This window comes from Schistocerca americana, chromosome 2 (genome assembly GCF_021461395.2).
Source record: "Schistocerca americana isolate TAMUIC-IGC-003095 chromosome 2, iqSchAmer2.1, whole genome shotgun sequence".
NCBI classification, from domain to species: domain Eukaryota; kingdom Metazoa; phylum Arthropoda; class Insecta; order Orthoptera; family Acrididae; genus Schistocerca; species Schistocerca americana.
In genome coordinates this window covers 132,230,726-132,257,193 of record NC_060120.1, presented here as the reverse complement: position 1 = coordinate 132,257,193, position 26,468 = coordinate 132,230,726, and the positions used below count along the sequence as shown (strand labels likewise).

The window sequence follows — 26,468 nt, the reverse complement described above, 5'->3', positions numbered from 1 at the left end:
TCCAGATATGAAGTGAACAATGGTCGAGCTTTCTCCCTAATCCCATAGTGTTCCAACTTATGCAAAAATATTGTAGTTCCACACAGTCAAATTCTTGTGTTAACCTGCGGTCACTCGGGTATATTGTTGTCACGCAATAACTACGGTGTTAGACTTTTTCTAACAATGAGATCTTGCTCCTTTTTTATCTCTTTATGCCCAACAAAGACACATTTATACAACAAATAATTTCTTTATTATTACCAAAGCCTTATAAATTAGTATAAATATGGTGTGGAACATGTAATTTGCTAAACTTAAAAATATTTCAACATGCAAAGATTTCACAAACTTTTTTGATTACAATTACAACATCTACATCTACATCTACATTGATACTCCGCAAGCCACCCAATGGCGTGTGGCGGAGGGCACTTTACGTGCCACTGTCATTACCTCCCTTTCCTGTTCCAGTCGCGTATGGTTCGCGGGAAGAACGACTGTCTGAAAGCCTCCGTGCGCGCTCTAATCTCTTTAATTTTACATTCGTGATCTCCTCGGGAGGTATAAGTAGGGGGAAGCAATATATTCGATACCTCATCCAGAAACGCACCCTCTCGAAACCTGGCGAGCAAGCTACACCGCGATGCAGAGCGCCTCTCTTGCAGAGTCTGCCACTTGAGTTTATTAAACATCTCCGTAACGCTATCACGGTTACCAAATAACCCTGTGACGAAACGCGCCGCTCTTCTTTGGATCTTCTCTATCTCCTCCGTCAGACCGATCTGGTACAGATCCCACACTGATAAGCAATACTCAAGTATAGGTCGAACGAGTGTTTTGTAAGCCACCTCCTTTGTTGATGGACTACATTTTCTAAGCACTCTCCCAATGACTCTCAACCTGGTACCCGCCTTACCAACAATTAATTTTATATGATCATTCCACTTCAAATCGTTCCGCACGCATACTCCCAGATATCTTACAGAAGTAACTGCTACCAGTGTTTGTTCCGCTATCATATAATCATACAATAAAGGATCCTTCTTTCTATGTATTCGCAATACATTACATTTGTCTATGTTAAGGGTCAGTTGACACTCCCTGCACCAAGTGCCTATCCGCTGCAGATCTTCCTGCATTTCGCTACAATTTTCTAATGCTGCAACTTCTCTGTATACTACAGCATCATCCGCGAAAAGCCGCATGGAACTTCCGACACTATCTACTAAGTCATTTATATATATTGTGAAAAGCAATGGTCCCATAACACTCCCCTGTGGCACGCCAGAGGTTACTTTAACGTCTGTAGACGTCTCTCCATTGATAACAACATGCTGTGTTCTGTTTGCTAAAAACTCTTCAATCCAGCCACACAGCTGGTCTGATATTCCGTAGGCTCTTACTTTGTTTATCAGGCGACAGTGCGGAACTGTATCGAACGCCTTCCGGAAGTCAAGAAAAATAGCATCTACCTGGGAGCCTGTATCTAATATTTTCTGGGTCTCATGAACAAATAAAGCAAGTTGGGTCTCACACGATCGCTGTTTCCGGAATCCATGTTGATTCCTACATAGTAGATTCTGGGTTTCCAGAAATGACATGATACGCAAGCAAAAAACATGTTCTAAAATTCTACAAGAGATCGACGTAAGAGATATAGGTCTATAGTTTTGCGCATCTGCTCGACGACCCTTCTTGAAGACTGGGACTATCTGTGCTCTTTTCCAATCATTTGGAACCCTCCGTTCCTCTAGAGACTTGCGGTACACGGCTGTTAGAAGGGGGGCACGTTCTTTCGCGTACTCTGCGTAGAATCGAATTGGTATCCCGTCAGGTCCAGTGGACTTTCCTCTACTGAGTGATTCCACTTGCTTTTCTATTCCTTGGAAACTTATTTCGATGTCAGCCATTTTTTCGTTTGTGCGAGGATTTAGGGAAGGAACTGCAGTGCGGTCTTCCTCTGTGAAACAGCTTTGGAAAAAGGTGTTTAGTATTTCAGCTTTACGCGTGTCATCCTCTGTTTCAATGCCATCATCATCCCGTAGTGTCTGGATATGCTGTTTCGAGCCACTTACTGATTTAACGTAAGACCAGAACTTCCTAGGATTTTCTGTCAAGTCGGTACATAGAATTTCACTTTCGAATTCAATGAACGCTTCACGCATAGCCCTCCTTACGCTAACTTTGACATCGTTTAGCTTCTGTTTGTCTGAGAGGTTTTGGCTGTGTTTAAACTTGGAGTGGAGCTCTCTTTGCTTTTGCAGTAGTTTCCTAACTTTGTTGTTGAACCACGGTGGGTTTTCTCGTCCCTCACAGTTTTACTCGGCACGTACCTGTCTAAAACGCATTTTACGATTGCCTTGAACTTTTTCCATAAACACTCAACATTGTCAGTGTCGGAACAGAAATTTTCGTTTTGATCTGTTAGGTAGTCTGAAATCTGCCTTCTATTACTCTTGGTAAACAGATAAACCTTCCTCCCTTTTTTTATATTCCTATTAACTTCCATATTCAGGGATGCTGCAACGGCCTTATGAACACTGATTCCCTGTTCTGTACATACAGAGTCGAAAAGTTCGGGTCTGTTTGTTATCAGTAGGTCCAAGATGTTATCTCCACGAGTCGGTTCTCTGTTTAATTGCTCGAGGTAATTTTCGGATAGTGCACTCAGTATAATGTCACTCGATGCTCTGTCCCTACCACCCGTCCTAAACATCTGAGTGTCCCAGTCTATATCTGGTAAATTGAAATCTCCACCTAAGACTATAACATGCTGAGAAAATTTATGTGAAATGTATTCCAAATTTTCTCTCAGTTGTTCTGCCACTAATGCTGCTGAGTCGGGAGGTCGGTAAAAGGAGCCAATTATTAACCTAGTTCGGTTGTTTAGTGTAACCTCCACCCATAATAATTCACAGGAACTATCCACTTCTACTTCACTACAGGATAAACTACTATTAACAGCGACAAACATGCCAACACCGGTTGCATGCAATCTATCCTTTCTTAACACCATCTGTGCCTTCGTAAAAATTTCGGCAGAATTTATCTCTGGCTTCGGCCAGCTTTCCGTACCTATAACGATTTCAGCTTCGGTGCTTTCTATCAGCGCTTTAAGTTCCGGTACTTTACCAATGCAGCTTCGACAGTTTACAATTACAATACCGATTGCTGCTTGGTCCCCGCATGTCCTGACTTTGCCCCGCACCCGTTGAGGCTGTTGCCCTTTCTGTACTTGCCCGAGGCCATCTAACCTAAAAAACCGCCCAGCCCACGCCACACCACCCCTGCTACCCGTGTAGCCGCATGTTGCGTGTAGTGGACTCCTGACCTATCCAGCGGAACCCGAAACTCCACCACCCTATGGCGCAAGTCGAGGAATCTGCAGCCCACACGGTCGCAGAACCGTCTCAGCCTCTGATTCAGACCCTCCACTCGGCTCTGTACCAAAGGTCCGCAGTCAGTCCTGTCGACGATGCTGCAGATGGTGAGCTCTGCTTTCATCCCGCTAGCGAGACTGGCAGTCTTCACCAAATCAGATAGCCGCCGGAAGCCAGAGAGGATTTCCTCCGATCCATAGCGACACACATCATTGGTGCCGACATGAGCGACCACCTGCAGATGGGTGCACCCTGTACCCTTCATGGCATCCGGAAGGACCCTTTCCACATCTGGAATGACTCCCCCCGGTATGCACACGGAGTGCACATTGGTTTTCTTCCCCTCTCTTGCTGCCATTTCCCTAAGGGGCCCCATTACGCGCCTGACGTTGGAGCTCCCAACTACCAGTAAGCCCACCCTCTGCAACTGCCTGGATCTTGCAGACTGAGGGGCAACCTCTGGAACAGGACAAGCAGCCATGTCAGGCCGAAGATCAGTATCAGCCTGAGACAGAGCCTGAAACCGGTTCGTCAGACAAACTGGAGAGGCTTTCCGTTCAGCCCTCCGGAATGTCTTTCGCCCCCTGCCACACCTTGAAACGACCTCCCACTCTACCACAGGTGAGGGATCAGCCTCAATGCGGGCAGTATCCCGGGCAACCACAGTCGTAGTCCGATCAGGGGATGCGTGGGACGAGCTGGCCGTCCCCGACAAACCCCCATCCGGACCCCCACAGTGATGCCCATTGGCAACAGCCTCAAGCTGTGTGACCGAAGCCAACACTGCCTGAAGCTGGGAGCGAAGGGATGCCAACTCAGCCTGCATCCGAACACAGCAGTTGCAGTCCCTGCACACATCTGTGTGAATAGCAGTTCATAATATTTATAGAACAGCAGTTTGTAATATTTATAGCAAGTGATGAATTAACCACACTCCTTTTACTCATCAGATTCAGATATGGCTTCTTGTGACATACACTCCTGGTAAATTAAGAACACTCAATGCTGTATGTTCTTTACAGACAGGGTTGGAACAACCATGGCAGAGATGCTGTGTGAATCTGTTTTTCCTTTTAGGGCAGTAGTGACATCTTGTTTTTTCTCGATTCATTTTCTTCTTTTGCTAATGGCAGTTTACAAAAATGTGTACAACACCTTTTATTTTTCTCCTTCAAGCGAAGTGATATCCTCGTAATCGACAGGCATTTGATCACGTGGGCATTTGTAAGCATCATACTCAATTCTGTGATGAATCTTCTCCGTGGAATTAAGTCATCTGTGTTCACCTTATACATTATTTGAGCATTTATTGCTCCGATGTTCAAAAAGCTGAAAAACAGTGTAAGAGGCCAGCAGTTGCTTATTCTTGAAACAGACTATTCTGATTTCAAACAGTCGACAACATCTACACCTCCTTTTGTGACATTGTAAAATGTAATGACTTCAGGTATGTTCACTTTGCCACTGTCAGCGTCAATAGCATCGTCACTGTGCATGAGTAAATCAGGCAGTTGTTGCTTGGTTTTTCTCAAAATACGAATAGGCTGCTGTTTAGTTGCCTACACTTTACGCCCAGAAGTCCCGGTGGAATCTGTCTTTCATTTTTCCATAGAGTACCTACTACTGTGAGTCGATGAATGTCATACATTAGGTTAGCCAATGGTATATATGAAATATAATTGTCCATCGTCAAATTTCTGCCTGTTTTGTCAATCGGTCGAATCAATCTTAACACCACATGCTCAGCATCATTGGCTGCTTGATATGGCCCAGTAGCTGTTTGCCTGCATATATTTCCACATTTAGCGTATAAAACATTCTGGCATCACAGAATACATATACCTTGAGGCCATATTTTTCAGGCTTGTTTGCTATATACTGCCTGACTTAACATATACACAACGGTTCTAACATCTCATCTATCATTGTCAATGCACCAGAACTATATCTCTTCTAGCAAACATCCACAAATTCGTCAAATATTTCTCTAATAGGTGCCAGATTATCTGTTTCCTTTCTCTGAGCTCTCGTAGATTTGTCATCAAAACATATAGCTTGGAGAAATGTGTGGAACCTCCGTTTGCTCATCAATGCAATAAAGAAATGCAGTGCAGTCCCATCAGTGGCCCATAGCTCATCAGTATTGAGATGCTGTGCCTTTTTCACTCCTGCGAGATATAATACACCAAATAAAGCAAAAAAAATCTTCAAAATATGTCTGTGGGCAGTAATGAACACTACGTGCATAAGATACTGCCATTTTGTCAAGTTCTTGGTTTGTGTATTCCACAATGCGACCCATTACACTACCTGGAAAAAATAATTTTCAGCATTCCAAAACTGTTTTCGAATTTCTTGCAACACCCTTCACATCTGGAGGCTGTGTTACAATATTCTGACAGGCAGTTTTTGATGGAGGAGTGTGTTGCTTCAACCATTCTGTTATTCCATCCTTACCAAGAAAGGTTTCACGATCTGTATATTGAGAAACAGCTGTATCAGAAGCATCATATTCGCTGTCTGACTGATCTATTATGGTATTGATCACTTCATGCTCAGAGTGTGCGTCATTATCTGATGACAGACCCTTTATTTAAATACCCTAGTCTAGTGGTTCATCCAGCCACATAAAGTTTTACATATTTCCATATCCGACAGAGAATGTCATGTACTCTGTATAAACAATTGCTTCATTCAATTCATAAAACCCAATAAGAATACTGGCTTTTCTTACAAAAGATTTAACATATGCTGAACACTTTCAGAAGAAAACAAACTAACACAGCTGCATATTACAAGTACAAGAAACAGACTAAAAGTGAAGCAAGGCGGTATTCCATGAAAGGAGAAGTAATTGTTACGTAAAGACTAAGCAAGGCGGTATTCCACGGAAGGAGAAGTAATTGTTATATAAAGACTCCCGTGTTAGAAAAAAATCTAACACTGCACATCACTTCAAATAATGGCACAACTAGCAAGCTATTGTTGAAATCAACTGTCAAGTCACAGATTAATTGAAGCACGGGATATGAAAGAAAGCATTTCTACATCATCAGTTCATTAGCTTTGAAATGAGCTTGTCGCGGGTTAAATCGAGGAAAATACCTACTGTCCTCAATCCATTTTCTAGCCCTGCTACTGCCTCTCACATGAAAGAACAAATAGTCCTTTCTGTGATATTCATTTCCTGAAGTCAGAGGAGAGTTTGACAGCAAATTGTGTGTACTGAGATGTACCACTGCTCTCCTACACAATGCTTTCTCAAAAACTTTTGGAAATGCTGGAGTGAACAATTTGGCCAGTAATTTTCTACATTATCTTTTCACCCTTTTTATAAATCTGGTTCACTAATTAATTGGACAGATAAAAAAATCTCCTCATCAAATGGCGGCAGAAAACACACACAATATTTGGTTTAATTGGCAAGTTTTCAGAGCCAGTGGCTCCTTCTTCAGCCAGAAGGGTTGAAGGAAAGGAAGAGGGTTGAAGGAAAAAGGACTGGAGAAGACCTCTCTAGTCATTTTCCTCTTCCTAGCAGGACCTTTAGCATACTCAGTACGGAAATTACACTGAACTGTTGTCACCGACTGATTCCTCAAACCAAAACAAACAGCTAGCACACTTGGGTCCAGTGAAGGCAGCCATCTTTAATGCAAATGCTCTGTACATACTATGAATTAATTTATACGAATTTTCAAAGTTGTACAGTCCTTTTTGAAACACTGTATTACTATTCGTCCTGAATGAGTAGTTCAAAAGGATAACTGATCATGTGAAATACAACTATTCTTGGGAAATATGAATGCACCAAAGTATAAGGAGGTCGTTACGATATAGTGGGGGGTAGAAATAGTAACATAGTTACAGTTGATAAAGAATTTTATAAATGGAGTACGATTATTGTATTAAAGATTACGATTTTTGTTTGTTTGTTTTTTCTAAAAATACAGGCCAATTTTTTTAAAGAAGATACGTATGTTGCGTACCAACCTCATATGGTGCAGTAAAATGGGTAAAAATTTTTATGTTCCAGAGCAATGCTATCTCACTACATTCCAGCAATTTCGAAACGAGGCACCCGCAATGGAAATGTCTTGCCACCGAGACTGGATCAGAGCAAAACTCAATATTGGCGTTTCTGCTGAGCCAGGCTGCAGACTTCAGCACAATGTAGTGGGTGAGAGTACCAAAACAGGGTCACGTCAACTTCATTCTGTGACAAAAGAAAAGCTAAAGCAAAGTGCAACAAACAGTATCAACAGCTTTTACGAACCAGTTCTACACTATAACAAACTCGTTAAGCAAGCACAGCAAAAGGAAAACCACTGATACCTTTGCAATGGCAAGATCTATGCAGTCATGACAAGTGATGTCAGGTAAATGTTAGCTATTACTTCACTCCATAAATACCCCAGCAGTTTAGCTCGTAAGGCAGTCAGTCGGACGGATCAATGGCGAAAATGACGTTCGCACTTAATTCCGTGATTGCAGCGAAGTGACGTCTGACGTAAGTCTGTTGTAGGTTTCCTGCATGCTACACACAACAATAACCGCTACAGGAAGAGATGGCTTCCTTGCCATAATCAACAGTCGCAGAGTTCAACACCGGTCTACCTCTGTCGCAGGTGGGAGGAAGTGGAAGTCTTTCCTTCCCACCAGGATAGGACACCAGTGCACCTGACATTCCAGCGGAGTGAATAGGCCCTATCTGGATGGCAGGCCAATTTCGTCGAACTTCACTGCTACAAGGCAACCATCACTGCAGTACAACAGATGGTGAAGAACGGTGGTGGGCAGGAGGGCAGAGCACCTCCCAACACGGCGTGTGTAAATTCAATACAAGTGCTGCCGTCGTGTTATAGCCGATGCTGAAGTATGCAATGTCAGTTGCCTCAAGCCAACTGAAGGCTGCTTGTGACGCAATTCCTCAGCAGGCATTATTTTTCCATTTGTTGAAACAATTTTATGCTTTCTTCTCTGCTTTGATGAGCGGTTAGAATATTTTGGCGTTAAAATGAAATACTTCAGATTCCATAAAATGAACTTCAAAAACAAACTGGTCAGGGTGTCACAGTTCCTGCTATAGTCTCAATATGCACTTGGCAGAAATAATATTAGCTTCGAAGTTGTTCAGGATGATGAAACTCAAAAGGCTTTAATAAGATGCAAGGTGACTGGAATGCTGAGCAGTCTGCAGGGTCTGGAAACTGTGATACTGACATCTCTGTGATTAGTGATGTTGAAGAGATTTAATGCTACAAATAAACTATTGGAAAAAGTTGATGATGATAATGAGACAGTAATAAAGTTGAACAATTCTTTACTTGAATATATTTGAGGAATCAGTGTATGTATGACACATATGAAAAAGCTGACACTGAAAAGAGGAAGATAAATATGTACAAAACAGTCACAAAAAGTAAAAAGTCATGAAAACTGAAAGTGGACAAAATAGCCAAGCTTGACATTACTTTTGAAAGAAAGGAAGATTTTCAGGTGAATACATTTCTGGTTTTATGGTCAGATCGATAACTGAATTGGAGAAAAGAAAAAAATCAATTTTCCTGGACAAGAAAACACTGAACTATTGTAATGTGCTAAAAACTGCAACATAACTTTTTTTTTTAGTGATGAGGTTGTTGATTTTATAGCATACATATAGAGCAACAAAATAAACACCTACTCCCTAACTATTTTGTATAGTGTGTTGCAAGAAAACATCGTTCAAAAACTGTTTCCAAATTTGCAGATTGCACTATGAATATTTTTGTCAATTGCAGCAACCAACTTTTCATCCAAGTGCTCTTTACCTCTCCTCGAAAGACTCGAGCTATTTGAGATCACCCACGTCGCAGGACCGAGTCAACAGTCCTGAATTCTGATATGACAAAGTAACTAGAGGAAGATATGATCGATTAATTTGCTACAAAGAAACCGCATTGTAAACAGCTCTGCCTGATTTGAGTGTGCTACGTTCAATATGCATGTATTTATCATAATAATAATTATAATAATAATTACTACTACTACTACTACTACTACTACTGTTAGCAGCAGCAATTGTAGTATTCAGTTACGTACAGATGTAAGTTACTTGGTGGTATATTAACGTCAAAATGAGGAGTGGAAGTATTTTTCTCTGCCTTGGGGCAGCAAACAGCTAAATTCGCCCCTGGGTACAACAAGAGATAGTTGACGCCCTGGTGAAGGGCGTGGTTGAACTTTTAGAGGCCAGGGTAATACTGGGTTATTAGAGAAGTGTTGGTTGGTAGCTGGTTAAAAGGGTTACTGGTGTCAGAAAATGAGATGGCATGGGAGTTCCGTTCGTGGATGAGCTGGTTAGAATTCTGTCAGTTAACAAAAGCTCTGGCAAGGTTAAAAGTATATTTCAACAATTGCTGCTTTCCACTGCACATGCAACGACCATTGGAAATGAGACTGTAGCTTCCTGACATGGAAAAGATAATATTTGTCGAAGTGGAGGTACTATTGGTTATTGGTGTGCTTAATATAACACACATATTGATGGAACCATCTGAGAGGTGAAGTTCGGCATCTAGAAAGGTGGCTCACTGAGTTGAGGAGGACTGGGTGAAGTGGATTTGGGGGTAGGTGTTGATGTTATGGAGGAAAGAGCAAATATTGTCCTTGCCATGAGGCCATATCATAAAAATGTTGTCAATGAATCTCAACTAGACAAGGTGTTACAGGTGATGAGTGGATAGGAAGGATTCCTCCAGATGGCCCATAAATAAGTTGGTGTCAGATACTGCCAAGTGAACACCCCTGATAGTATCACGAATTTGTTTACAGATTTGGTATTCAAAAATGAAATAACTGTGAGTCAGAAATTGGCCGGCTAGGAGGATTACGATTTCTAGTCCCATTTTGTTCTTGCCATCCATCTTCTGTACCAATTTGCTATTGGGATTTGCTGTTAGTTATCAGTTCTGTAGCTTTTTGTAGAGGCATGGTGCCATTGTCTATTGCTGGATTCTTAAGTTCTGCAATTTATTGTCTCTGAATAAAAAGTGCAAGGAGCAGTAGCGTTCCTAAGAAACATGTTACTGTTTGTTCTACATAAAATGATGAAGGACTACTCACTTACCTTGGAATTAGAGTAGTAATGAACTGGTTTGTTTTAACTAAAACTGAAACAAATTTATCCCTTGACTACACAACTTCGGGTCTTGAGCAAGCTGTCATGAAATATTTAATCAAAGAGGTCTGGAATAGTTAAAATCAAATGATAGAAAATCCAGGATGGAAGTAACAATATTATGAAAAGGATAGTTGCTGCTCACCATGTAGCGGAGATGCTGATCACAGACAGACACTGCAAAACGACAGTCACAAAATAAGCTTTTGGCCAAAAGGTCTTTGTCAAAAATAGACCACACACACACACACACACACACACACACACACACACACACACACATATATATATATATATATACTAATACAACTTGCACACACATGACCACAGACTCTTCTGGCAGCTGAAGCCGACTACCTGGAGTGTGTGTGTGTGTGTGTGTGTGTGTGTGTGTGGGGGGGGGGGGGGGGGGGGGGGGGGGTCTATTTTTGACAAAGACCTTTTGGCCCAACACTTATTTTGTGACAGTCTTTCTGTTGTGCCTGACCGTTACAGTTAGTAATACATGTACCAAATACATTAATATTCCCTTAAGAAACCATTACTGTCATGATAATGACTTACCTTTGTCAGGACAGAATTAATACAGGGCTAGTGTGTTTCAGGACTACCAACTGCATTAAGACCAAATACAATATTTCCAGGTACAACTAGTAATTTTCTTACAGACCTACTACACACTATTGCATTTATGATTAAAATGCATGATGTGCATAAAGGGAGTAGAACCCATAGATCATTCTTTACTTCTCTGGAATTAGCTTCATTTTGTTGTAACAGATTTTTAAGCTCTACTATACTCACCACAAAAGTGTTGCTGGAATGGTGGTTGTGGTGCACCACGGTCAAGGGGAAAGCTATTGTGAACAAGACAGCCAACCATTACCACTTCTGACTGAGATGTACGAACATTAGCCACTGTGCGTATATTCAATGCAAGAATAACAAGTGGTGGTGGTGGCTTTTGATCTACAGGGCTCACTTCCAAATGTCCCATTTTACTGCATACAGCCTGCAAATACCAAAACACAGTTATTACTATTAACAATGTCACATGCATTTAATCACTTTCATCTTTTTTCATAGATTCCATCATGAGAGAAAATTTCGGAATGTGGAACTAGTCATGATAATCACCAATAAGAGACTTTTTAGAAACAATCCTTAGTGCATTAGGAACTAAATTTTATTAAACTTCCATATAGATACTATTTGATTTAACAAAGCATTTTCACTCAGTGCACTCTTTCAATCACTCTGAATCCATCAGTATAATTAGTATGGCTAGAGGGCATGTTAATTAGAAAATATCATTTACTGAAAATATTAATGCAGTATGAACATGCAAATTTGAGATGAGATTAGGAGACTGGGACCTATGCTATCCAACAGTACAAGAATCGAGCTTCATTGTAATGCATTTTATTTTATCTGAAATTAATTATGTTGTGTATTAATTGACTTTCCAGTTCAGAGAGGCTGAAACTTCTCATTGTAAATTCTGTCAAAACTACTGTGAGCTTCTAGACTGACTACAAAGTTTCGTTGGTTCAATTTTTCTATACAAAATGACATACAGCAGTGACTCATTAATCCACTAATTAATAATTACATGTAATTCACTTTAAGTTGCATAGGTTAAATAGTGTCTTTTGCAACTGCAATGAAAGTCATATTAAGTTCAAATGCATTTTGCTTTATTCTAAAGTATTTTCAGTGGTCACTGTAAGTGCAGAAGAAACAGGCCAAAAAACAATGAAGACAAAATACATAATTCACTGTAATATGGTGCTCTTTCATGTAAATAAGGGGCTTCTTCACAACTGTGCATTTTTCTAAATTTTTAACTAGCAACATTTTTTATAACCCAATTTTAATGGTTCTTGTAGTCCATTAAAAACAGTAAATTCGAGCCAAGCCAAATTTTCCACCATTATGTAGTTTTCAAAATAAGAGTTTGCGTCGGCATCACCATTTACGAGATCCACTTCTACCATGAAATACTTAAGTCTGCAGTGAGATTGCAATGGAGAAACATCTAAGCCCATCTGTATGAAGGATCCTGTGGATATATTATCCCCAAAAATAGCCTATGTTTGTGACATGTTCCATGTTCTAGTGTTTATGACTCAATAATTCATAGGTTGGTTCAAATGGCTCTGAGCACTATGGGACTCAACATCTTAGGTCATAAGTCAATAATTCATAGGCAATTCTTTATAATTACATGTGTGATCATATACATGACACAAAAGACTTAATTCTTAACAATGACTTATAATAACAGAGTTGATTAATGAGAACAGAGTATTGCTGTGCACATGTAACATTAATAATTCTATACAAGTGGAAGGACAGTGTATTGGGTGATATCTTAAGTGACTGTTATTTTTCACACTTGAACTGTTTGACTATGCAGATGTTAGGTTATTACACTTGAACTACATTTTAGAACATCAACTGAAGGTAGTATGTAATTATCCATTTATCTGCACGAAACTGAAGTATGTGAGAGACAAACTGGCCATAAACATGAGTTCTGACAAGCTTCAAGTGCAATTAGAGTGTTTGAAAATCAGTTTTGTGTGGACTACATTATTGACAGTAGCCTACTTTCAGCCAGTTTTCAACGGAGGTGCTGTTACCAAGGATATCTGTGCAGGTAAGCCTGGTAAGTTACAACCTATGCATAGCACACTAGCAATGATGAGTAATTCCTTGATCAATAAGCTGACGATTTTATTATGGCCTTTACCAAACTGTTAAAACCCTGCTGTAGGTTCGACTGAGAGTAGATACAATTCATGCTCTCAGTGCATCCCACATGCAGTCACTTCACTGGGAACACAGCAGTCAGTTGCACATTGAATCAAGACAGCCCCACATTAATAAGAAAGGAACCAAATGTTGCCATTATGTAACAACAAAGTTCAAATCACACTTGAACAAATCTGTGTGCAAATCAAATATTGTCATCAGATAAATTTCAAACCACAATCCTGGAAGGTGGTTGTTGAAAGGTGCACCTGAGAGCTTGATGTAAACAGCGCGTGGTTGACAAGTGAGAATATGGCAGTCCACGTGAGTCCTTAAATCTGCCATGAATGGCACCGGCACAATCATCCTACCATGTCACGCCTAACAACTTCGCCAGACATTGGCGTGATTATGCCAAGTGATCCATCGAACATCACACAGCATTAAAAGACAAAACCTAATCCATAACAGATCTCCATTGCCATATCCACAGATACTCCTAATCCTTCAACCAGCTCATGAACCAACTGAAAATGAACAGATCCTCACTGTTAAATGTCACCCTCGACTGAAACAACTCAACCACAACCTACACATGGGTTCCGACTACGCTTAATTGTTTTCTTGCAGTCAGACACCACAGTGCCAATAAGCTTTCAGGACATCATATCCACAAAGGCTTTTGAGCTAGAATATATATTTATATTTTATTCTGCACTACCAATGAATATCAGCATTTGCATCAGTGCCACGTACACATGGAGTAGAACACCTTTACAAGTGTATGTATCGAAAAAAATAAAATCATCACAAAGTCTTTGTACATAGTTATGCACGAGTAGTACACAAATGTACATCTGTCACCTATACAGTGATGACATTGCAGAATTTTTAATTTTCTTGTACTTTGTTTGAAATGTGTTCCTGGCAATGGTGGAAATTTCCTGAATATTGTGCTGTGCTGTCATGCTGTCAGGATGTGCACGCAGGTGTGGGTGTGTGTGTGTGTGTGTGTGTGTGTGTGTGTGGGCGCGCGCGCGCGCGCGCGCTTTGAGAATGCACACTGAAAACAAGTCTCAGTGATCATGAAATTTTCACTCACAGGTGTGGAGAGAGAGAGAGAGAGAGAGAGAGAGAGAGAGAGAGAGAGGACAATTACGACAAACATGTACACCAGGAATCGGACTGTCGGCACATTCTGAATGAAACTATGAATGTTGAGCTGAGCTTATTGAATGCAGGCATTTTCTTTTCTTTTTCTATTTTTTTTAATTTAAAAGTTATATCTGTGGACTGAAAAACATGTGCTAGCTGCCACATACTACTGCAACCATACATAATTAAGTCCATTTGCCTCATTATTCTTGCTTCTACGAAGGAACTGTTTCATTCAAAATGTAAACCAACCCAGCATATTTTAGTAATTGGGTGTGAGCACATACATGCCTTGAAAGGCAATTCATACTTTCTATTAACAAATTGAAGAAAACAATTTTTATTCCCAAACCTCTATTTTGCACCAACTAATTGGGTTTGCTACAGGTTGTGGTTCGTGGATATCCAACCAACATGGTCCTCGTATCTTCCTGTCTAGTAATAGCAGTTCCAGTGATGATGTACGAGTACCAAATACATGGCTAAATGTTTCACCTTTCAGATCAGATGGCAGCGGTGGATACTGGGCCTGAAAATTCCCTTCCACTAAATTAGTTTGTCATTATACTGCATATATACAATTTGCAAACAATAAAAATAAAGCAATAATCCAGCTTTGTATTTCTTCCACCAAATAAGATATTTTTCATAAATAAGAACAAACAATACAGAGAAACTGATGTTGTCCTCAGATTAATTCCTTTCCAAAAATTACCCCGCCACTGCCCCAAATAATGCCTCACACAATGTCTACATTTACTGATCATCATGCAATTTCATGAATTTCATCTACATATGGATAAAGAGTACTGCCACTCACTCTTGGTCTTTAAAAGAGGAAATATTCCACTCACAAAGAAATATTAGTCCAACAGAACATTTTATTCCAACAGAACATTTTATCTTAATTAGAAGCTATCAATAATCTCCTCTCCAAATTTTCTGATTCTTTCTTAGATTCACCATATGACATCGAAGTGCTAGCAACATCCTCTTGGAAGACAGACTTGCTGATCTTTGACTGCACTGTTCTTTCGTATACCCATCTTACTGAAATCAGTAATACAAAACCACTGTCATTTCCGGCTGGCAAAGGAGATGCTTTTAGTACAATGGTTTTATCAGTTTGGTGGTAAGTTCTATGGGACCAAACTGCTGAGGTCATCAGTCCCTAAGCTTACATACTACTTACTCTAAATTAAACTAATTTATGCTAAGGACAACACACACACACACACACACACACACACACACACACACACACACACACACGCCCGAGGGAGGACTCGAACCTGCTGATAGGTGCAGACATGCACTCTGTGGCAAGACGCCTCAGACCACGCGGCTACCCCGCGCAGCCTTGACTCAGTTAATCAGCTGTCATCCATGGAGACGTGTCAGTTGCATCACAGTGCTTCTTTGCATAAACATTGCTCTCTGTCATTGGTAATTCTACAGTAACAGACAATCTTCCTACCATCAAGTTGTTCTAACTATGGACACGAGGAAACACAAAGTCTTAAATAACTAACTGTTAGGTTTACTGGGTCACAGAGTGACAACAAGAATATTAGTACACAAACAGTAATCACATGACAGGAGCACATTTGACCACTGAGATTATGAAGGTCTGAGCATCCACATATAATCCCAGCAGGTGCCAATGGTGTCAGGTTGCCCATTCATGCTGGAGCAGAATCAGGCTGCCCCTAAAAACATACTACTCGTAATAGCTGTAACTATTGGTCTGCAAATGAAGTAAATAATAATGCAATGTTGTTCAGTACAATGTTCTCAGTTATCAGCAGAAATATCTGCACTTATACCCCTAAACCCATGTATAATAAAATGTATAGGGGATAGTTCAGTTAACAGATTTCAAACAAGAATCAATTTGGGATCATCATTTCACACAGTTCTGTTTCCCCCAATGTGTATCAAGAAAAGCACAAAAATGGAAATTGAAGACAACAGGTATCCAACTGGTCAACGAGTATAAGTTACACTGCCAGATCTAGAAATTAGGTCTCAGTTCAGTTTCTGAGTCAACTTGTGTATCAATGACCTATACAGAGATCATTAAAAAACATGCACTGTATAATGAAATACTTCTCACTTTGTTAGAGATATTACTCCGAATTATAAAAAATATTTCTGTCCTTTAATCGATATCAACATCGTCATTACAATAAAACCTGTGTAAAAAAACTAAATTAATTAAGAAATTATAAATACAGTAAATTAAAAGTTACAAAATACATAAATTACTTACAGGATATTTCACCTCCAAATATTCTGACACCAATGGGACCCCTGGCTCACTGAAACAGTATGAACGTTCAACCTTCCGGCATTTAAACTGCAGAATCTTGTTCTTCTCTGCTATTTTCTTGTTAAATTCCTCATAAACATCTGGAAACTTTACTTCTTGCCCTGTGCTGACATTTCCTTCAAGGTCCCACCGCTGCATATTCAAAACACAAGTATTATTCTACAAATCGTTTAGACAATTGGACCATACAATGTCACTGAGTAGGAGGTTTTCTTTTACGTATGTATAGCAGAAGATAAATTACATCCTGTACATTAAAGACATAGACTAATTCACTGTGAAAATCTGCAAGCAACCAAATGTATATTTTACTTGGATATATAGCACATGGTTTTGTCGAGCACCAAATATGGAAGAAATAATTTTAGAAGGACCGTTGCAATTAGGAAATTACAGATTTTCATTAAATCAGCCACTGCTACTTACCTAATAGTATGTTTGGCTATCTCTGACTTGAAAGTCAGCACAATTTGCTACTAAGTTATTTCATGAATTCTGTTAGTTTTGATACATGTAGAGGCAGAGGTTGCCAGTTTCCATCAGTAGGTACCACATTTCAAAAGTTTACAAGAGGGTGGTTTTTCAACTCTTAACAGGCAATTGATACCGCTGGTATTGTGTAAATCAGGTGATCAGGACACTATCCAATTCATAGTCATACTCCTCAATACAGAAGATCATGATTCTAGTCATAGGGATTGGATAATTGTCCTGCTAGAAAATGTTATGTCCAATAAGGAAGCAACGGGGTTGAAGTGTTTTAAGAAACATGCAGAGCGTCCAAATAAGCTAAGGCAAATGTTTCTTAATACCACAATATTGTGTCCCTCAATCTCTGAAACTTTCTGGGGCATGACACAACTTGTCATGGAGAGAAGCAAATAAATAATTTTTGATCCACTTTTCTTTTTTGAGAGAATTAAAGAACCAACATAGCTGCTGCCACATAGTAAACTACAGATCTACTTTCTCTGTTCCCCATTGTCACTTTATCCTCAGGAATAACAGAATTAAGAGACCTGGCAAGACAACTGAATATAGCCTACACAGTTCCAGTTAAATAACTGTTCAGATTTTGACTTGTTTGGATAACTGAGCATTAAATTGGATGGTGTGTAGGTGTCTTTACACAATGAAGCACAAATGTTCTCTCTTTTCAATTCGGAAGTATAATGATTTTCAACATTTGCAAATGCCTGTTTACTTTTCAGTATGTATTGCACAAAGGAGATGGCACCAAATTATATTCCTTTGCTATGTCAAAGAGTTTAACATTTCAATTGTCTTCAGCATAACAAGTAACTGTCAGCCTCTGCTGAATTTGTTTCTTTTGCTATCCATAACTAGACAACTTTAACTGTACAAAATTCAGCTCTTTTATAAACAACACAATATAATCAATTTTTACACTAGGACCTCAAGGCAAAGTTTTCTATGACATCCTGTCGCATGTGGAAATTGGCACGAGTTCGAACTTATTAACCAGATGCTATGACCTGCCCACTGATTGTGAATTACTGATATTTTTCTTTATCAATAATTTAATGGAACTAATTTTAAAATATCAGGAATTTCATTATAATTGGATTTCAGTTTGCAAAGTGGTATCAGTTGAAATTAGTGACTGGACTGAGGATTTCTTGCTAGTGAGGATGGACAATGTTATATTGGATGGGGATTCATCTACAGATGTAGAAGTAGCTTCACGTGTGCCCCAGAGAAGTGCGTTGCATATTACTGATCTGTCAGACAATATTAATACGACCCTCATATCTACTGAAGTATACAGTTATCTACAATTAATTACTACCTGAAGAAAGCTGCATGAATATCCAGTCAAATCTTCAAATGAAGTCAAAGTGGTGCAAAGATCGGCAATTTGATTTATATGTTCAGAAATGTAAAGCTGGGCACTTAACATAATTCAAAAACATAGTATCTGATGACTACAATATCAGCAAACCACAACTGAAACAAGTCAACTCATATTTGTAAATTTATTTAATCGTATGGCTAGGGCCCCCTGCCAGGCAGACCATTCGCCGGGTGCCAGTCTCACAATTTGACACCACTTCGGCGACTTGCAGTCGATGAAGATGATAGGATGATGATGATGATGATGATGACCGTAGAACACCCAGTCCCTGGGCGGAGAAAAATCCCCAGCCCAGCTGGGAATCAAACCCAGGCCCAGAGGATTGACAATTCATCACACTGACCATTCAGCTACCAGGGGGCGGACATATCTGTGTGTAACAACTTATAACGATATGAAACGACTGATCCATCCATACAGCCAAGCACATTCATCTAGGTACATACCAATCTCAGTTAAACAATGTGCAAACATTTTGGAAAACTATGTCACATTTGACCATGTGGGGTACACTAGAAGCACACAGAAGGGGTACACTGACTTCTTCCTGGGAGGAAGGGGGGGGGGGGGGGGGTGTTGTGGGGGAGAGCTGGCAGCAGCTTTAAAATTCCCTTGGAGTGGTGACCCTATCATAATAATAGCCTATATGCAGATGCTGGATTAGTCCTATACCAGTCCCAACCCAGCAGTGGCTGGACATTGGGCACTGGAAGGAAAGACTATGAAATGGGTTGATTTCGTTAGCTTTAGTGTAAAGATAAAGCAGGTGATAGACTACAGTTCACTAGCAGGATAAAGAAAATAATTGGTCTACAAAGAAGATTGCTTATAAAATACTGGCCTGACCCATCCCAGAATATTGCTTAAGTCTGTGAGACACATAACAAATAGGTCTAACAGGATTTTTGAATATATACAAAGAAGGGAAACACAAATGATGACATGTTTGTTTGAACCTCATGAGACTGTCACGAAAAAGGTGAAAAACCTAGAGGTGTGAAAAAGGTCTCTAACAACTGAACACTGGGCTACATAATTTGAGCTCACATGAAGATTATCACATTTAAATTCTGGCCTTAACTCCATCTATTCAAGTTAATGCCATACTAAATGCACCTTGAACACTTACAAAATCATACTGCTGTGGAAAAATGCATAAGTAGCCAGGCAATTGAAGTGATTGTCACAAAGGTAAATAAACATCAACAAGTAAACTTTCATGCCTGGAAATGTTACACTCATTAAAATATTTCATTATTATGCCATAGTCAAATGAATGTCTTGTTGTCCGCAAAGGACACCTTCTGTCAATGTTGCAGAACTACTTGCCAAATTGTCTCACTGTCATGTGCTTCAAATGGACTTACACAAACAGGTGAATGGTATGGCTATGGGGAGCCCCTTAAGCCTAGTGAAAGCAATTTTTTTTTAATGGAAAAATTCAAAAAAACAGGCGTTAAGAACTGCCAACAAAGAACTATTACACAGATGATATGTTTGTGTTGTGGAGACATGAAAGAGGTGAATTAGGTCATTTTTATGAATATCTCAGTGAGATTAAACCAATGATATAATTCACTACAAAAGTGGAAGTACACAGCAGATAACATTTCCTTGAAGATGCTGGCTTGGGCTACATGGTATATCAAAGACCCACACGCTAGGAACATTACCTACATCGGGTTCATATTACCACCAACAACAAAAGTGAGATATTATAAAAATGTACACAAATATAACAAAGAACATCTATGAACCGGAGATGCTCAACATGGAACTGGAGTACCACACCAATGTGCTCCTAAAGAATTGATATTTGCCCACTGAGATAAAAGTGACGTGAAGACAGTCACAAAAAGATCTTGGTGATGTACAGGTGCCTGCAAAATCAAGGGTTTTCCTGTCATTCATTAAAGATGTTAGTGGCTGCACACAAAAATCTAGATGAAACAAAACACCAACTAAGGTCATAAGCACCCATATCACAACCTTAGATCACCAATAAGTAAAAGAACTTAAAAGCAACTATACATTAAGCCAAAAGACTATATGTTAAGTCAAACTGATGGAAGGAAAGTAAGCAAAGAACAAGGACTCCCTCATGGAGGAAGATCCACGAAATATGCTGTAGAGACAGTGGAATTCCCAAATCAAAGATTAAATGTCCTTTTGCCATACTGCTAAGATGGATAAAAATTAAAACATGGTTGACAGCCCACGTGTCGTTCTCTAAAACACCCAGCAACTCAGATGGCAAACATACCTGAGAACTTAAGTAGTTAAAAGAAAAGGGCATTTGGTCAGGAAGTGACAAACAGTCAAAGGTTGATGACAATGAACACAAGGCAGCAGGAGACCACCAAATGGCAACGGTTAAAACGACAACGCCCAGTATGAAATCTAGCTAAACTGATCTCCTCGCAGCGACAAGGCTGAGATGAGGTCGGCCAAGCCACTGGGAAAGGTTTAATTTCGCAGAGTTTGTTCCCGTGAAGAGAAGACCACAGGTGATGCCACGTGCCTACAGACAACAACAAAGAGACCATCTGAAAGGAAGGAAGTGCTAGTGCACCAAGGTAGGAGGACTGCAGCCTTGGCAGCAGCCTCATTTCCCATAAAACTGAAGTGACCAGGTACCGACAACATCACAGTGGTTTCCTCAACGGCGAGAAAATTGAAGTTTTCTTGGACCCATTGCGCTAAGGGATGGACTGGATACAGCACACAGAGGCTCTGAAGAGCACTGAGAGAACCGGGGCATATGGCAGTTAAAAAACCTGTGTTGCCAGATGTACTGGGTAGTCTGATAGATAGCAAAGAGCTTCGCCGTAAATACTAAGCAGTGTTCCAGAAACTGAGACCAAAAATGGTCTGCACCAATGATGGAAACACACCCGACACCACTGTCAGCCTTCGAGCAATCAGTGTACACAAAGGTACTATCGCTAAGTTCAATGGGAAGGTCGAGAAACTTGCAGCAATAGATCGAATGCAGACTAGTTTCCCTAGGAAGTGAATAAAGTCCAAGACGAACATTTGCCGCCAAAGAAAGCCATGGTTATGAAGTGTTCCCATCGGGAATGTGGCAGGTAGCTTGAAGTTAGGCCACTGGAGCAATAACCGAAAGCGAACTCCAGGAGAAAACAGAAGAAGGATGAGCCCCATACTGGAGGTCAAAGGAGTCATCGAAGAATGAGGCATAGGATGGGTGGGCAGGCATAGCAGACAAAACAGCATGCATATCCACTGAGGAGAACATCATGCCAGTACAACAGCGGTATTTTTGTAGCCTCTGCATAGAGACTATCATGGGAATAATGTAAAAGGTGATAGTAGCCAAACGGATTCCACAATGGAGGATTGTATTAAGACAGCACAAGATGGACGTGCAGATGCACAAACAAAACACCCCATAGCCTAGTTTTGAACAGACAAGTGATCATTACAAACAGAGGAGGGTGATCCGATTCGCTCCCCAGGAAGTACTGCTTAGAACATGCAGGAGACACAGAGACTGGGTACAGCATGCAGCCGGGTAAGACATGCGAGAGGACCAACAAGGTTTTCTATCAAACATGAGCCCCAGTAATTTCACAGTTTCAGTGAAGGGAAGAGCAACAGACCCAAGATGTAAAGATGGAGGAAAAAACTGATTGACCCGGCCAGAAATTCATACAAACTGTTTTGTCAGTGGAAAAGCCATTGTCAGTACACAAATGATCGGCCCATCACTGAAGACGCTGTTCAAGTACACAAGTCCATGGAGAACTGCAACAGATAACAAAGTTGCCCATGAAAAGAGAGCTGGAGATGTCTGGCAGGAGACAGACCATAACAGGCTAATGGCTATAGCAAAGAGGATGACACTCAGGACAGAGCCTTGAGACACCCTTTCTTGCTGTCCAACAAGGCTGAATACATACGTACGTTGAAAACTCAGTCTTTTAAAAATTCCTGAATGAAACGAGGCACGTGACCTGGGAAGCCTCACCTACATAGAGTATGGAGGATACCAGTCTTCCAGCAGGTGTCATAGGCTTTCTAGAAATCAAAAAACACGACCTCATTCTGGTATTTCTGCAGAAAACTATTCATGATATGAGTTGACAAAGTGATGAGGTGGTCAACTGTAGAACAGCATGTTCGAAATCCACACTGTGCAGTGGTTAGTAGACAGAGGTTCTAGCCACCATACCAACCGGCTATAAATCATATGTTCCATCACCTTGCAAACACAGCTAGTGAAAAAAATGACGCAGTAGCTAGAAGGAAGACATTTTCCTGGCTGGGCTTAGGTACAGGTACGACAGTTGCTTCACACCAGTCTGGGAAACATACCATCTGTCCAAAAGTGATTGTACATATCAAGGACAAAGTGCTTGCTGTAAGAGAAAGGTTCTGCAACATCTGAATGTGAACACTGTCTGGCCCTGAAATGGAAGATCGGGATGAACTGACAGCATGATCTAGTTCCTTCATAGTAAAAGCAGCACTGTAGCATTTGCGATTCCGAGAGAAGGGTAGTACCCGAGCCTCCTTCACTCATTTGCGAGGGAGGAAGGCAGAGTGATAGTGGGTGGAGCTTGAAATCTCAGCAAAATTGTGGCCCAAGATGTTGGACAATTTACAGAGTCCACAATGACATCATCTGCTATGGTCAGGCCGGAAATCGGGGAATGGACCTTGGTCCCCGAGAGCTGACAGGGGTTGCCCCACACAATGGAAGAGAGGGAGTGGAACTGTTGATAGAACTAGTAAACGAAATCCAACTTTTTTTTTGTTATCACAAAGACACTGTGCACTCAACTGTTTATAACAAATACAGTTTCCCATCATAGGGAGACGATTAAAAATGTGGACAACACATCCCCTCACGTGATTCGCATCGTGGCAAGCCCCAGTCTCCTATGGGACTTGGACACAGTGCAGTAAAGATAAAGTGCGAGGTATGAAACATTCTGCGGTAGCAAGGATAACGTTTGTGAGGTATCCTACCTGGTCATCATGACTGGGGAAATGATGTTCGCCGAAGGTCACCAGCGAGGAATAAAATCTCGTCAGTCTTAGAAAACTGCCAATTGGGTATGCACATAGGTGGGGTCAGCAAATGTATAGCACACAGGAAATTGTCACTCAAGAGAGAGAGAGAGAGAGAGAGAGAGAGAGAGAGAGAGAGAGAGAGAGAGAGAGCGAGAGAGAGAGAGAGAACGGACCACTCTAGAAACGACAGGCAAGCTGGGCAGTGCAGAATGAGAGGTCCAAATAGGAATGTGGGTGTTCCAGTGTTACGACAAAAGGGGTTGAGTTGACTGAGAAGGTCAGCTAAGAAGATACCTCTGGGATAGGTCCTCAAAGAGCCCCAAAGGGGATGGTGGACGTTAAAGTCACCGAGCAGCATAGGGGTGAGGGGGTTGATCTCTAAGCTGGAAGAAGTCTGCCCTGGCAACACTGAATGATGGACGGACGTAGAGGGTGAAGTGAGGAAGGATAATGCGGACTGCAATAGCTTGCACTTGCATGTTAAATGAGATGGATTAGCTATGAACATCATCCCTGATCAGCAGCATGACTCCACCACGAGATGGAATGCCATCCTCGAGGGGAGGGGTCAAAGTAGACCAGAAGGAAATATGAGACGTCAAAGCGGTCAATAGGGCACAAATTTGTTTCTTGGAGGCAGATAACAAGTGGTCACTGCAATTCCACGACCAGCCATAATTTCCCCTTATTGGATCTAATGCCACAAACATACCATTTGAGAGGTGTCATAAGGCAATTGGGGAGGAGGAAACAAAGGAAGGGTAGTCATGTCAGCAGCTGCCAAGTGTCAGCCTTCGAAGACTCATTGCCACAGAGCGCAGAGGCTGGAAGATCTACAGAGGCATCGGTATTCTCACTGGGTGAGCCTGCGGAATCCAATGCAGGAAAATGGTAGGCGATGTGCACCGGCAAAATGGAGGTCAGCCAGGTGAGGGGATCACGCAGTGCCACGCTTGAAGAGCATTTCTAAGTTGGGAAAGGAGAAGACCATTTCCTTTGCTTGATTTCTTAGAGCCTTTGCAATTGGCAGGTGAAGACTCAGATGTTTGTTGGCTAGAGGGATCTAAAAAGTCTTCGTAGGAGTACTCCTTCTGTTCTTTCTGGCCTGCCAATTGTGTAGCAGGTGGATTTGCCACTGGAGGCAAAGATTTGTTGGCTTGTTGCACAGCTGGAGGAGAAGAAGACAGGGATGTTACCGTGATACTCTGTGATTTTACAACTACAGTGCTGAATTTGATGTCCCAAGTCTGGGTAGGCATCTCCTTAGTGGAGCGAGGCATAGCAAGAACAGTACTGTATGTGCCAGATTGTAAAATGCAGGGCTTTCGATCAGCCAACAACTTGCGAACGACAGGGTAAGACACTTTTTCCTTCACCTGGACAGCCCACTCATTGAGATACATGAAAGATTCTCGGGATGAGGCTGCACAGCCACTATTGCAATTTATACTGTGGGGAGGAGGAGGTAGGCAATCCCCCTCGTGAGCATACCTATCACAACTAACTCATTTGGCCAAGTTTCAACAGGACATGCGAGTGTCATCATAACACTGATACTGGTGGCAGTACATTGGGTTTGGAATGTACGGTCAGACTGTGATGACTTCATAGCCTCCTTTGATATTTGATGGAAGCACTACTGTGTCAAACATGAGGGAAAAAAAATACTGTAGGCGCTAAGATTGCATCAATCTTTTTCATTAGCCGATGGACTAAAGCAACGCCCTGGTAAGAGAGGTTAGTTTGGATTTTTCCCTCGTCAGACCATTGAGCAGTCTTGTGTAAATAACACCATGCAAAGAATTCGGCATTCGATGGGTCTCAACACAGACAAACAGTCATGGTGGAGCAAAGTTGCAAGCTGTTGCTGGACTTGAAAATCACAACTGGTCTCCAAAGGCAAAGTGCCATCATGTAAACGAGATCATTATTTCACAGGGCCTGCAATTCCTTCAACACCTTTCTGAATAATAAGCAGATTAATGCGGCAAAGGACTGACCTTTTCAGTACATGATACCACAAGGAACCGAGGGCAACTGGGATATTCTTGGAATCTTTAGCCTCATTCCATTTACATTTAGTAGATGTAGACTGAGATGGTGATTAGCTCATTACGAAAAAATCTCCCAGGATTGCCAGTGGATCCGATGGCATGCTCCTTCCAACTGAGGGTCCCCACAGAGGGGGGCCACCCTTCTTAGGTTATCGTTTATGCTTCAGGTCACACCTCCTGAACTCCTGACAAGCGGACTAATTGCCAATTTAGGGATATAACAGCTCAGGCAATCACCCCTCCATGGTCCTGCCCTATACCCTACCTACCTGTCAGCCTGGGCTGGGAATTATGCGTTACCCAGCCACCTGTCATGCATCAAACGCATGGGCCTGCCTTCAGGAGCACAGAGGCAGGAAGAAGAAAATGAGGAACCTCAATGCTGAAGCGGAGAAAGAACCGGAGAAGATGAACAAAGAAAGAAAAAAGGGACAAAAACAATGGTTAGACTGTTCTAATGTCAGTTACTGAAAATGCGGAACACATTCCCAGAAACATCCCAGACATATTCCCCATGGGAGGGGAGAAAGAACAGCAGGAGGAGAGACAAGACACATGGAAAAGGAGAAAGTGCTGCAAAAGCTGGGGCCCCGTGGTAGCTAAGTATGAACTCACCAAAAAATGGTGAGTCCTCTGGGGGGAGGTGTACTTGCGTACTACTGTAAGAACTGCCAAAAAATGACTTAGAACACAAAAGCAACTGTAGAAACAGAGAAACAGACTGATCAGCTGT

At 41.2% G+C, this 26,468-nt stretch overlaps 1 protein-coding gene across 1 annotated transcript in view; it reads right to left on the bottom strand.

The window, feature by feature from the left end:
• Window positions 1-26,468, bottom strand: part of LOC124595494 (DNA polymerase alpha catalytic subunit) — a 262,660-nt gene that overhangs the window by 169,760 nt on the left and 66,432 nt on the right. The window contains exons 11-13 of the mRNA XM_047134258.1: window positions 16,706-16,897; window positions 14,786-14,962; window positions 11,326-11,533 (exon numbers count right to left, since the gene is read on the bottom strand). Coding sequence (XP_046990214.1) covers window positions 11,326-11,533; window positions 14,786-14,962; window positions 16,706-16,897 — 577 coding nt within the window. The remainder of the gene's footprint in view (window positions 1-11,325; window positions 11,534-14,785; window positions 14,963-16,705; window positions 16,898-26,468) is intronic.